Consider the following 14,441-nt stretch of genomic DNA (forward strand, 5'->3'; position numbering starts at 1 on the left):
ATGGTTATAGGATTCACATTCTATCCCTCCCCTTCTCCCACCCCCTCCCATAGCTGACGCACAATTCCACTGGGTTTTACATGTGTCATTGATCAAGACCTATTTCCATATTATTGATATTTGCACTAGGGTGCACATTTTGAGTCAATTTCCCTAATTATATCCCCATCCACCCATGTGATCAGGCAGTTGTTTTTCTTCTTTGTTTCTACTCCCACAGTTCTTTCTCTGGATGTGGATAGCTTTGTTTCTCATAGGTCCCTCATAGTTGTCCTGGATCATTGCATTGCTGCTAGAAGAGAAATCCATTATTTTCGATTGTGCCATAGTGTATCATTCTCTGTGTATAATGTTCTCCTGGTTCTGCTCCTTTCACTCTGCATCAATTCCTGGAGGTTGTTCCAGTTCACATGGAATTCCTCCTGGTGGATTCTTCTTAATGAGATTTCCTGGTATATATTGCCATGATTCTCTGGGAAGATGGAGGAAGAAAGCAAAGTCCTGAGGAGAGCATCAAATTGTTTTCTACTCTGGGCAAGCAGTAGATAAAAACAGGAGGTGCCCAGGGCCAGTGGTTGATAGTCTCTAAATCTTCACTCATAAGTTGAGAGGCTAGGCATGAAAGAGAACCAACTGAACCCTCATTGTTACAGTGCAAGGCGGTCCTGACGATCCTGGCTATCTGGGTGACTTCCATTGTGTGTCTGTATTCCCCAAGAATCATTGTGTCCATGGGAGGCCTTGGACTATTTAAGGTCTTGATGAAAACTCTTGGTCTTGGGCTAGCCAGGTAGCACAATGGATAGAGCTGGCCCAGAATTGGGAGAACTAAGGTTCAGATGGAGCCTCAGACACTTTCTATCTTTGTGACCTTGAATGAGCCACTTATCCTCAATTGCCTAGTCCTTACCACTCTTCTGACTTATTGATTCTGAGACAGAAGGCGAGGGTATTGAAAAAAAAAATTGGTCATTTGGTCAGGATAAGCTGCATCCTTGACAGTCCTTTGGGAGACTCAGCGGGCTTAGGAGGAAGCACCTCTTCTTGGGATACCCCCCTGAGCTATGAAAATAACCTTTGTCAGGATCCCACCCCAACCACACTCCCAAGACCTCTTTTATTTAGTTAGGCCAGGGCAATTGTGTTGAAAGAGCCTGAAGCATGGTTTCAAGTCTCAGCTCTGCCCCTTCCTGGCTGTTTGAACCCAGTCCAGTGTCTTCTCTGTGGGCTTCAGTCTCCTCCCATGTACATTGAAACATTTGGACTAAATAACTCGACTCTAAAACCTCTTTTATCTATCACTGCTATGATCCCTAGACTTAATACCTGGCTTTGCTGCTCATTTGCCTGAGTAACATTGGGCGACAAACACCTTTTCCATCTTTGGGTCTTGGTTTTATCATATTTCTGATAGAGCTGATAACATTTCCACTGCCTCCATTCTGGATTGTTGTGAGAAAAGCAGCTTGCCTCCTCGAAGCCACTGGTGTCAGACTCCAAGAGAAACGGGCTGCCTGGGGTTCCCAATAAACGCTATCCATGTTGTAGTCTGTTTTTGTTTATTTTGTTCAGCATTTCCCAATTACATTTTGATCTGGTTCAGGACCCACTTGGGGAGTTTCGTAGCCACCATTTTGACTCCTCTGCTGTTAACCCCCATACTGGATCTGCTTTTCTTAGCATCATCATTAGTCCATGTTGTCCCAATACCTCCAATTCCTCTAGTTCAGAAAAACCTATATTAAAAACCAGCTGGGTGGCTCAATGGGTTGGGAGCCAGGCCCAGAGATGGGTGTCTTGGATTTAAATCTGACCTTAAACACTTACCTCTGTGACCCTGGTCAAGTCACTTAACCTTAGTTGCCTAGTCTTTACCGCTCTTCTGCCTTGGAACCAATACTTAGCACTGATTCTAAGAGAGAGGGTAAGGAGTAAAAAAAATTTTTTAAAAGAATCAGCTTGGTGGGGCAGCTAGGTAGCAAAGCGGATAGAGCATCAGTCAGGAGGACTTGGGTTTAAATATGGCCTTAGATACTTCCTACCTATACAGGTCAAGTCACTTATTCCCAATTGCCTATTCCTTGCCACACTTTCGTCTTAGAATTAATGCTAAAACAGAGGTTAAGGGTTTAAAAAAACCAAACAAAAACCCAACACAGTACAGAGACTTTGCTAGATGCTGAGGGAAGTAGAGAGCTGAGATTCATCCAAGATGAGTGTTCATATTTTAGGCAAGTGTGATAGAATTAAAGGAAATGTTTTGTTTTCCAACTTTGTATCTCTAGCACTTAGGTTAGCACCTTGGCTTAGAAGACACTTAATATTGAACAGAAAATAGTTCTGTTGTGGGCAGAGTAAGTGAGTACGTCTCCCCTTGCCCCCCCAGGTTTGTCCTCAGGGCTCCCTTGTTTGTCCTGACCCACTTTCCATCTTCTAAATGTCCTACACATCAAAGGGCTCACCTTTTAAACTGAGGCCAGCTACATGTATGGATGTCCAGCAGAGTCCAGCGATCTGTAGCTATAGAGCTATTTCCAAATCCATGAAAAATCAAACAGTTGATTGTTTTAAGCAAAAGCATGTTTTCTCTCCGAACTCCAAGATTCTTCAACTCCTCTCAATGTCTTTTGAATCCTTTTAGTTCAGCGGATGACACTGACCGATGAGGAATTAATTCTCAGCAGACTTCATGACATCCGAAAGGTAATAATGATTTGTGGACTTTCTGTTGTGTTTCTTGAAGGATGGACAGTTGTCCTGACTGGACTTTGAACATATGTCCAAAGAAAGGATGGGGGATGTGGCGGAATTTTAGTGCTTCTCTCACTGAAAACAATCTTCTGGGTCCAGGGAGGTCCTAACCTTCAGAATTTCTAGAGGAAGATCTTGTTATTATTCATGGTCCCTGGGAAACTTTCCTCTTTTAGTTTAATTAAGTGAACATTTACTGAGTACCAACTGTATGCAAGGTCCTCCTACCCACTTTCATTTTTCAGATTTTAAAGGAAAGGAGAGAAGTTCTAGAAGAGTTTTTTTTTCCCTTGTTAACTCAGAGTTCAATCATGATGCTTTCATTTATATATCAATATGCATACCAATAGATATGTGTATTTATGTATATATAAAGTTATACTCATCCATATATTTTGAATATACACATTACTTGTGTGTGTGTAGCTATGTATTTGATATAATAGAGAAAGCTCTGATCTGGTCATCAGAAGACCTGGTTTGGTCTTAGTTGTTGACACTAGCTTGCTGTGTGACCATAGGCAATTGATTTTGCCTCTCTAAGCCTTCCTTTCCTTAGCAGGAAAATATATAGGTCAGATGTACTCTGAGGTGCCCCCTAGCTCAGATATCCCACCAGTGTCTGTGGTTCTCTGACTCCTTATGGACTGTTCAAAATGCCTCAGATACTTTGGATGGTGGGAAGGGTTATAGAGCCCAAGCTCTCAGAAGTGGAGGAGACTTCAAAGTCTAGCTGCTCTTGCTGCCACCTAAATCATTAAACCTTTCTATTGTGAGAATTAAAATTAATTTCCAAATTCTCCAAGTATTATATTTATAAAGTTTATTAATACTAACTTGAAGCAAAGGAAAATAAAAAAAGGGAACTCACCCAGAGAGCAAGAGGTGGAGTTACACCAACTATATACAAACAACGTAAGCAGGCAAAGTGGGGATGAAGGAGGAAAGGGATGCTGGGAGATATAGTTCAAAGGTACAAAATTTCTATTTATACACTATAAATGCAGATCCAGCCAGTACTTGAAGGCTTCCAATAATGAGAAGTTCACTACCTACCAAGGTAGCCCATTCCCCTTCAGGGTTAGGAAATTTTTCCTCATGTAGAGCTTAACTTGTGTCTCCATGATTGCTACTCATGGCTCCTATTTTTACCTTTTGGGTCCAGGAAGAACAAATCAGATTCATTTTGCTTTTCTATATGATAGATAATGGAAGACAGCTGCTATGTTGTTCCTGAGTCTTTTTTTACTCTTGGCTATAACATCCATAGTTTTCTTCGCCAGATCCTTGAATGGCATTATTCTGATGGTCCTCCTCCTGTGCCTCAGTTTGTCAAAAACCTTCCTAAAATGTGCCCAGAACTATTTACAGCACTATAGATGTGGTCTAACTAAAATATGGAGTAAACATTTGGGACTCCCCGCTCTTTCATTCTAGCCACTCTTCCTCTGTTAAAACAGCCTAAGATGGAATGAGTTTTTTGGACTGCCATGTCACCCTCACTGTTCACTCCTATTAAGTTTTAGTTTACTAAACCTCCTAAATCTTTTTTTTTTTTTTTTTGAACAAACTATTTTCTAAACAGACTGCTGCCATCCGTACTTAGGCAGCTGATTTTTTTAGTCCAACTATAAGCTTTTGGTGTAATGGAAAAAGCTCTGAATTTGGGGGCAAAAGGATCATGGCATGGAACAAGTCCTATGAACTTTATGGGCCTCATTTTACTCTCTCTAAAATGGAGAGAGACTCAGTGATCCATCTGAAGCTCTTAATTCTCAGCTCTTACTCCTACCCAGGAGGTCAGATTTATCCCTGTAAAATTTTGTAATTCTGCCATTATTCTGGCCTATCAAGGTATCATTAGATCCATATTATATAAGAACATTCTTTGTTCCCTCTAATCATGGCAAGCCTTTTGTCCTCTTAGTTCCTTCTCTTCTTCCTCCTCCTCCTCATTTTGCTCTTCTGCTTTCCTGCTTGGTTCTTGTCTTGAATGATAAGCTGTCAGAGCCGAGTGATAATTTAGTTTAGATCTCTCCATAAAGGAATGAGGCAAGAAGTATTTTGCTCAAAGTCACATAGCAAATTAGTGAGAGAGTTACACTAGAACCCAGATCTCTTCAGTTCTAGATAGGCCTTTTTCCTCTTTACCGAGTAGTTTCCCAGGCTGCTCTCAGATTGACTATCTACCCAGGCTGGTGATTTTCTGCCATCATGATAATCTTACTACCCTCCCCAAGCATCCCTGGGTTCACTGCCACTTTTCCTTATTTCCAGACTTCCATACGTCAGATGAACCAGACGAGATTTTATGTGGTAGAAAATGGTGATGCCACCACACAAGTGAACCTGTTTGTTGGAGGCCTGCCCCCCCAGCTCTCTGCTGAAGAATACACTCATATCTTAAAGGAAGATTTGGCTATCAAAAGTGAGTAAAAAAAAAAAAAAAAAGTCCCCAAAACAACTGTTTTTGCCTATTTTCTTATAATTTTGATTTCGTTTCTATTTACTAACCATTTCAGAATTTTCTGAGCTGCTTCTTTTCCCCTTTTCACTCTGAATTGTACTGCTGCCATTTTTAATCTTGCCCTAGAGAAAGAACTAGCCTTGAGAAGGTGGGGAGACTGAAGGAATATCCTCAGGCTCTGCCCTCATCACGGTCTTAGGGGAGAAGCCCAACATTATTTGCTTCAGCCTATTTTTCCAGTTCCATCAGACATTATTCTGTATTTTACAGTCTAGTCCAAATCAGCTTTCTTGCACTTGCTTTTATTTAAAAAAAAATCATTTGTTATATTAAAGTTCCCAGATATCTCCCTCCTTCCTTCTCCACCCCACACTAGAGGCAGCATCGTTTAACAAAAAAGTATATGTATAGATAAAACCATATCACATATATGCTTATGTCTTTCTCTGGATGTAGACATTCACAGTCATTCTTCAAACGATATTATTGTGGCTGGATGTAATGTTCTTGGCTTTACTTGTTTCACTCTTCATAACTTCATATAGGTCTTTCCATGTTGTTTTTCATTAGCCTGCTCATCATTTCTTATTGGACAGTAGTATTCTCTCACAGTCATAGGCTACATCTTGTTCAGCCATTCCCAGTTGATGGGCATCCCCTTAATTTCCAGTTCTTGCCCACCACAAAGAGAGCTGCTAGAAATATTTTAGAACATGAAAATTCTTTTCCTTTTCCTCTGTTCACCTTGGGAAACAGACCTAATAGTGGTATTACTGCATCAACGAATATACAGTTTTATAACTCTGTGGTCATAATTCCAGATTGCTCTCCAATATGGTTGGATCAGTTCTTTCTTGCTCTTCCTGACACATGACACTCCATCACCGATCTCTATTTCCCATCTCCATGCCTTTGCATTGCCCACCTCCATCCCTGCTATTGCTGGAAAGCTCTCCATCCTCAGTTTCATTTAATTAGATCCCTTACTTCCTTTAAGACTTAGCACTGTCAATTATCAATAATATGGAAATAGGTCTTGATCAATGATCCATGTTAAAACCCAGTGGAATTGGAGGGGAGGGAAAGAACCATGGGAAAATATTCTAAATTAATTCATTAAATATTTTCAATTTAAAAAAAAAATACTTAGCACCGTCTTCTACATGAAGCCGTCCATACTTTGTATTTATTCTTTATATGCCTGTATGTATAAATATTGGCCCATCTGGGTGAATGTACATTCTTTGAGAATGGGGACTCTTTTTTAATCTTTGTATCACCATGTCCCAGCATACTGCTTGGCACATAGTGCTTAATAATGCTTAATATAAGCTTCTTGTCCTCTCAGTGGAGCAGGAAGAAGATGAGAGAGAATTTGGAACTCAAAAGTATAAAAAACAAAAGTTAAAAACTTTTTACCTGTAATAAAAAAAAGGAAATAATTTTTTAAATAAAAGAAATACATAGTACTTAATCTTAGCAATTGCTTAATAAATCTTTGTTGATTCATTGACTGCCCTCAGAAGAGCTCAAAGTCTTGGGGAGTCAGAGAAGGAATAGATTGTGCCCCCAGACTGAGAGAGACAAGACTGATATGCATGGAAGAGAGACTGTTACATGATGGTATCTACCAACTTTAAATTGAGTAAAAATTTGGTACAAAAATGCATTACAATAGACAAAGGGCTGCTGGTGGTCAAAAAAGGAAGTCTTTGTTGTTTATAGCACCCAGGGAAGGCTTCCTGCATGAGGTTTTTCTTGAGGTGATCCTTGAAGATCTGGAATAACCTTAGGCTATTCTTGTTTTGTTTTTTTTTTTGTCTAGAAAATAGTTTGTGAAGAAAAAGATCAGGGTAGTTTAGTAGATGATAAAACTCTACAAAGTGAGCAGTGTAGCTTGGTGACCAAAATGGCTCACTCAATCTTCAGCTGCATTTTAGTCACATTTTAGGAAGGTTTTTGGTATTTTCACTCAGTTTTTTTGATGAACATTTCATAGACTCTGTCCTGGCACTCTTGTTGGTTTTCATTGGTATTGGTCAGTTCAAAGTTTCTTTCTTTCTTTTTTTTTTTTTCATTTTTATTTTGAATATTTTCCCCTGGTTACATGTTTCATATTCTTTCCTTCTCCCCAAACACCCCTAACCCCCCTTAGCCGATGTGCAATTCCACTGGGTTTTACATGATAGTTGGACTAGAGTTATCGTTTATCGTCTACATCCCCAATAATATCCCCATCAGCCCATGTGTTCAAGCAGTTGTTTTTCTTCTGTGTTTCTCCTCCCACAGTTCTTCCTCTTAATGTGTGGATAGTTTTCTTTCTCAAAAGTCCCTCAGCCTTGCTCTGGATCCTTGCATTGCTGCTAGTAAAGAAGTCCTTTATGTTTGATTGCACCACAGTGTATCAGTCTCTGTGTAAGGTTCTCCTGGATCTGTTTCTTTCACTCACTACAAAGTTTCTTAAGCACTGACTCTATACAGAGCTTTTGGGATACAAAGCTCAATCAACAGTCTGTACCCTTAAGGAACTTGCAGTCTAATTAGGAAGGTAAGACCCCAGCACAGATCATTGTAATACTGAAGGTTCCTTAGTTTCCTTGATGCCTGATGATTAAGCAAGACTTCTCTGCATCAATTTGTATGAGAAGATTGCATTAAAAATCTGTGAGAGCCCTTCTAGTTCTGGAGCTGCCCAAATTGATTCCTTCTGTTCTCCTTGACAACTGCCGTTAATCAGCTTGCAGATGGGGCTGTTTCAACTGTGGGTTCAGAAAACAAAGGGAAAGATCCACTAAAGATGAGCTTTGAGTTTGTAGGACTCCAGTCTTGGGGGTCCAGGGAAGTGGCACATGTGTTGAAATTAGAAAAACTGACTTTTGTTTTCTCTCTTTACAGCCAATCTAGTGTCAGTAACGCATGTTTACGCAAATCAAGGTAAGTAGGTTCGATATAATGTATAAGAAATTATATCTGTTATGTCAAGTATATATATTTATAAAATACGTTGCAAAGAACCCTGGACTTGGGGACCAGAAAAATTTAATCTCTTTAAAGTCCCTCTAACCTTTTTAGCCTCAATTTTGTCAACCGTAAAATGGGAATAGTACTTTTACTTCTTCATTCATAGTTTTGTTAAGTCAAAGTTTTGTTAGTCAAGTGAGATTAACTTTGCAAAACAGAAAGCACCCTATAAATGTCAGCTAGTAATCTCTCCCATGCTCCCGTAGTGAGATGGATGACTTTGCTATTTAAGGTGAGATGTAACGAGTTATTCCTCTTCTAGGCTCCATCTTGAATAATTTATAAGTCTTTCTCGCTTGATCTATCCCCTGGGGAAACAGCATGAATTCACAGTGGCTGGTAAAAATTATTTGGGATATTAAATGTATTCACTTTCAGATTTGTGTCTGAAACTTTTCTTACAAAATAGGAATAGAAAACAGACATGGAGATGCATTGTTAAAGGATGCTGTTACCTATATCCAAATTACTCTCTACGATGGTGGATAGAACATTATTTCTGGAGTCAGGGAGATTTGTCTTCCTGAGTTCAAATCTGGCCTCTGACACGTAATAGCTGTGTGACCCTGGACAAGTCACTTAACATCATCTACTAACCCAGTCCTCTCTACTACTTCTCTGCCTTGGCCTTGAGAAATAGTATAGATTCCAAGGCAGAAGGTAAGGGTTTAAAAAAAAATAAGTTCAGAGACCCTACATTTAAAACCCTAGACTAGATATTCTAGAAAAGGTCCCTTCTGGCTCCTATGATATTTGAATCTTAGGAATAGAAGAGAACCCCAGAAGTCTCACATTCAATCTGCCCTGTGTGAATTTCCCCTCTACAGCATTTCTGACAAGTCACCATCCAGCAGCCACTTAAATTTCTAATCGTGGGGAATTTGCCTGTTCCTTTGGGAGTCCATTCATTCCAAATAGATTATTAGGAAATTCTTCCTTATAATAAGCTGCTCCCCAATGCAGTTTTGAGCTCTGATAGCTAGTACCATATATTTTAATTTGTTTATATCACATAAATATTATCTATGTAATTTATATTTAGCTTAAATTCTATATTAACATCAATTATATATCATTTCAATAGTTAATCCTTTTTATGCTATTGAATATTTTTATACCCCCATAGTCTTAGTGCAGTTTAAAGTTTTAATAGCTTAAATATATGTTTTATATTAATATATTATGTATTAACATATTTTTATTACAATATTTAATCACTTTTAAGCAATGGAAGGTTAAGACTACCCCAAGACTTTGAGGACATCCTGTATTGAGCCAATATCTATCTTTCTATAGCTTTCCTCCATTATCCCTAGGTTTCTCGTCTGGGCTCAAGCAAAAACAAATCTAATTCCAATTCTCCGTGATAGACTGGCCTTCAGATACTTTAAGGCAGCACTTATTTAGCTGAGAAGATTGTTTAAATGATCACAGCCATAGAGATCAGAACTGATGTTAGCAAGGCAATGCTGGAGGCGAGCCAGGTGGGACAAAACTCCTGTCAGAAGTCTTCCACTGGAGAGTGATTTTTGAATCAAAGAAAATGAGGGCAGTGGATAGAGCGCCAGATGTGGAGATGGGAGAACCTGGGTCCAAATCTGGCCTCAGACATTTCCTAGCTGGGTGACCCTGGACAAGTCATTTTAAGCCTAGTTGTCTAGCCTTTGCTGCTCCTCTGTCTTAGAGCTGATGCTAAGACAGAAGGTATGGATTTTTTTTTTTAAAGGAAAGAAAATAAAATGACATAGAAAAGGGGCAGAGAATCTAAAGGAAACAAACCAAAAGAGCACTCTTATTCTTGCCACACCTCCTCTTCCTAACAAGGCTTTTCTTCTCCAAGCTTAAATAGCTTCATTTGCTTCCATTAATTGTCACACAACATCACATCCAATCCTACCACCACTCTGTTTAATTTCTAGTTTTTTCAGAGCCCCACCCTGCCATTCTCTTCTTGGGCCCTTTTTGGGAACATACTTCTCTTCTGGAAAACTGCTGATGCTCAGAAAGATTTCATAGGATTTAGTGCTGTTTGGGACCTTAGGTCAGAATTGTGGGCTTTCACATGGGTTCCTACGGGGCATCGTACTGACATTTGTAGAGATGAAAATTAATATTCAATAACTAAATATTATATTTTAAGTTTTTATTAATAACAAACTAACAAAAAAACTAGAGTGAAAAGCTTCTAAACTAACTCCGCTGAGTTCGTGAAGAACAAAAGAGAAGAGGGAGGAGCTACAGAACTTACAAAACAATAACGTGACCACACAAATGTGGAGACACAGGAGAGATTAAAGGAAATTTTGGGAAATACTAAGGGATTCATGGGGGATGAAGTCCAAGGTTCAAAATCTCCCATTCATACACATTGGTGGACCCTTTGAAGTATCAATATCATAGGGAACCTAGAGCTCATTCCCAACATTTTACAAAGGAAGAAACTGCAGCCCAGAGAGAGGAAGGAAATCATCCAAAGTCCCATAGTAGAGCAGGAATTTGAACCCAGGTTCTCCAATTCCAGATTCACTTAAAAGGTTAAGTCTCTGTGTGGCTTTTTCTTCCAATGGCAGGTGCTGGTTGACCCCCTTGTAACGCTCTAAGATTCCTCCCTTTTCTCCCCTAATTGATTTATGGGGTTTTTTTTTTGTTTGTTTGTTTTGCTGATTTTACTTGAGTCACTAGTTAGGCATAAAAAGCAAATTGTTTTTATTTCAGGGGCTGTTGTACTTGACATCTCCTGTTTTTCGGAGGCAGAGAGAATATATATGCTCCTTAAGGATACAATGGTCCAGGACAAACAGCTGATGGGAATTGTGATGCCTGAAGTGATGGTGAGTAAGGTGCCTGCTCCCCCATAGGCCCAGAGAGCTGATGTCTTCCTCAAGGTAACAGGATTTGGCAGCAGAGCTGGACTTTGAACCAACCCCACCAAGGTTCCCTCTTCCCTATGCAAGTAGCTGGACATGAAACAGGAAAGGAAGAGGTCAGAAAAAGAACAGGAAGCATTGGAATGTCACCATTTTTAGAAATGATAAACCAAATTTCAGAAAGCCAAGCCATGGGTTCATTGTAGTCTAAGGTAATTTATTTATAAATTATTTGTAAATTCGAATGAAAAAATGAGCCTTGAAAATTGTGATATGCTGTTCAGATGTGAGGTGGCCTTATCAATGGCAAAATTCTACCCAGTGATTAGCCATCTGATGGAAGATACTAGTACCATAGAACCAGGTTCATTCAGGTCAGTTAGCATGTATTTACTGTTCCTTGGTTTACACTGTGAGGGATGCAGAGGAGAGAAAGACTGTTCCTTCTAGGAATAATGGAATGTCTGAGTTGGGGAAGGGGCCCTGGAGACCATGCAATCCTAATGCAGTCTGTCTAAAAACTTTGGCTTTTGATTTCCTAGAAGACAAAATATAAACTCCTTTCTTTGCTTGACATTTAAGGCCGTTGAAAGTCTGGTGTTAACCTCCTTTTCCAAATTTATCTTATATTTATATCTTATTTTTCACCTATATGGACTCACATTCCAGCCAAACCACATTCCTACGTGCCATTTTCCAGCTCTGGGCATTCATACAGGTCGTCCCCATCCTCGGTATGATGACCCCCTCAGTGCTCTCTTTCAGAAATCTTCCTTCCCTTCAAGGCTCAGCTCAGGTGCCAGTCTGCTAAGAAGTCTTGCCCAATTTCCTTCTCCCTTCCCATCAAAGCTGTTCTCTTCCCCTCTCAGATTTTCCTAGGACAGTTTGTTTGGATCTCTCCTTTGTCCCCCATCATTACCAACCACCAAGGACTTCTCTAGTAGAACGGAAACTCCTTGAGGGCAAGGTCTGAGGTCTCATTTTTTAAATCTTTGTATTCCCTGCATGTAGCACAGTGTCCTGCACATAGCAGGTGCTTAATAAATATTTATTTTGAACAAGAAGAACAAACTAAGGCCTATAGAGGGAAAGTGATATCCTAAGAGCTACGTAACAAGTTGGGATTGGAGTCTAAGTCTCCCAACTCCAAATCCAGGGTTCTTCTTAGGTTGTCATCTTGCATCCTGTAAGAGTTAAATTAAATATTCAATACTTGAAGTATTATATTTTTAAAGTTTATTATCTGATAAAATAGAACCATGTGACTAAGTTTTCTACCTGCTCAAAATGTCCAATCTATCAAAGCAGCCGACATGAAGGGAAAAAAAAAAGCTAGACACGGAACTCCACCCAGTTTATCTCCTGTCTACATCAGCAAGAAATGACAGGAAGTGAGTGCGGTCCTGGGAATCGTACTCTTTAGGGTAACAGATTCTAATTTCACAATCCCTAGTTAGCCAATCTTTCTGAGTCAAGATTGTAATACATATTACAAAAAATTGTAATACATATGAAAAAACTCATATTTTATATACATAATATAGATAATATAACATAACATATATTTGTAATATATACGTGTGTGTGTATGTAACTGTGAACTAAACAACTGGTGCAGAAAGTAATGATTGTGGATTAAGATACCATGAATCAGGGAAGACTTCTTGGAGGAGGAGGGATTTTGTGCTAGATCAGTGATGGGCAAACTTTTTAAAGAGGGGCCAAAGGAAAGGAAATGCTCATCTGTCAGTCTGTTTCTAAGGCAACTCTTTTGAAATTTCATTGTATTGTATCCTACTCATTGTATTCGTCAAATTAGGAATAATGTCACAGGGTGGATAGAACATTTCAGGGGGCTGCATCTGGCTCACTGGTTGTAGTTTGCTCATCACTGTGCTAGATCTTGAAGGGGAGAAAAAAAGAAAGAGGGAGGAAGAGTGTGAGCCAAGGCTCAAGAGTATGAATGAATCTACATGTTGGTGGAAGAGGAGGTTGTATAATTAGAAAATCTTGAACCCTCGAACTATATTACCCAGAATCCTTTTTAACTTTGTTCATATTGCATCTTCATGTATTGCTTATAAGTTCTGTAATTGCCCCTCTCTTTTTTTTTCCATGTGTGCAGCTGGGTTGGCTCCCTCTTTGCTCTAGCTTTTTACTTTCCTCTTGCTTCGAGTTATTATTAATAAATTTATTAAATATAATACTTGGAGTATTTGGATATTCATCTTGAAGCTTACAAGGTTACAGAAATATATCAAGAACATGACTTAGAGTTTAGAGATCTTCCTGGTCCCTTATCAGAGGCAGAAGTACTATCTCTTGGATATTTGTCTGTTCTGCAGTGAATTGTCCTATTCCTTTCTCAGTCCATCCATTGACCCGCGCCCTCATGGCCCTGAAGGGCACCTGTCCACTGCTTCTGAGTATCCTTGTAGCCGGCCAACAGGTGGCACTTCTGAGCCAATAAAATTGAGTTTGCCTCCAGCCTTCCTAGAGAATAGGAGGAAACTGCTTGCGGGGATCCACCAAGCTGAATAGCATAAAGTGTAACTGTGTAAGAATAATCAGTAGCAAGAGATGGTTAGTAAATTCCCAAAAGACAAAATCCAAGGAAGAATCAAAGTGAGAAAAGTGACAGCATCGGAGGTCCGTACAAAACAAACAAGGCAAACTCAAGATCCTACTGCGGGGAGGCAGATTTGACCTCATGGATTGGCCTTTCCAGTTGGAAGTGCGGGCCTCATTCGAAGGAATAGTTTTGGCAAAAGAGGGTTTGTGGGAGGCGACGGGCTTGCATTTGAAGAAAACCTATTTGTGTGTAGAAATCCAGGAACTGGAACAGGAAGCAGGGTAGAGAGGAGAGCATTTGGGTGAAAGTCCCTGCAGCCAGAAATAGAAGCGGTATTGTCATTCGAGTAAACCACAGAGAGCCTGTACAGAATGAGGAAATAGATGAATTCAGGAAAGAGATGATAAGCTTAGCGTGTAAGGGTGTTAGCTGGTACCAATGGAAGACTTCCGTTATCTAGCCTTTTGTTGTAGCTTTCTATGCCCAAAGCAGAGTGGCTAATAATTTTCTAGCTTGTCAAATAATAATTTTAACCTTCAAAGGGGGAGGAACCAGTGATGAGAACTACCATTCAGGAACTGAATATTCACCAACAAGGGGAAAAGGTTTCTGGGGTAGAAATGATGGAATCTTGGGAAAGTGACCCTATCTTTTATAGTATTTGTGATGGAAAAAGAGGAAAATTGCTCATGGCCTGACATGCACACTTGGTTTTTGAAGAGTGGATTTCAAAGGGTCCAGAGAAAGAATAGATTGGATTCCA

At 39.6% G+C, this 14,441-nt stretch overlaps 1 protein-coding gene across 1 annotated transcript in view; it reads left to right on the plus strand.

Annotated features, from left to right (window-relative positions):
• The window catches only part of DGKQ (diacylglycerol kinase theta), a 114,810-nt gene that overhangs the window by 73,055 nt on the left and 27,314 nt on the right, over positions 1-14,441 (plus strand). Inside the window, exons 12-15 of the mRNA XM_044680016.1 lie at positions 2,642-2,703; positions 5,029-5,179; positions 8,114-8,152; positions 10,955-11,070. Coding sequence (XP_044535951.1) covers positions 2,642-2,703; positions 5,029-5,179; positions 8,114-8,152; positions 10,955-11,070 — 368 coding nt within the window. The remainder of the gene's footprint in view (positions 1-2,641; positions 2,704-5,028; positions 5,180-8,113; positions 8,153-10,954; positions 11,071-14,441) is intronic.

This window comes from Gracilinanus agilis, chromosome 6 (genome assembly GCF_016433145.1).
Source record: "Gracilinanus agilis isolate LMUSP501 chromosome 6, AgileGrace, whole genome shotgun sequence".
Classification (NCBI taxonomy): domain Eukaryota; kingdom Metazoa; phylum Chordata; class Mammalia; order Didelphimorphia; family Didelphidae; genus Gracilinanus; species Gracilinanus agilis.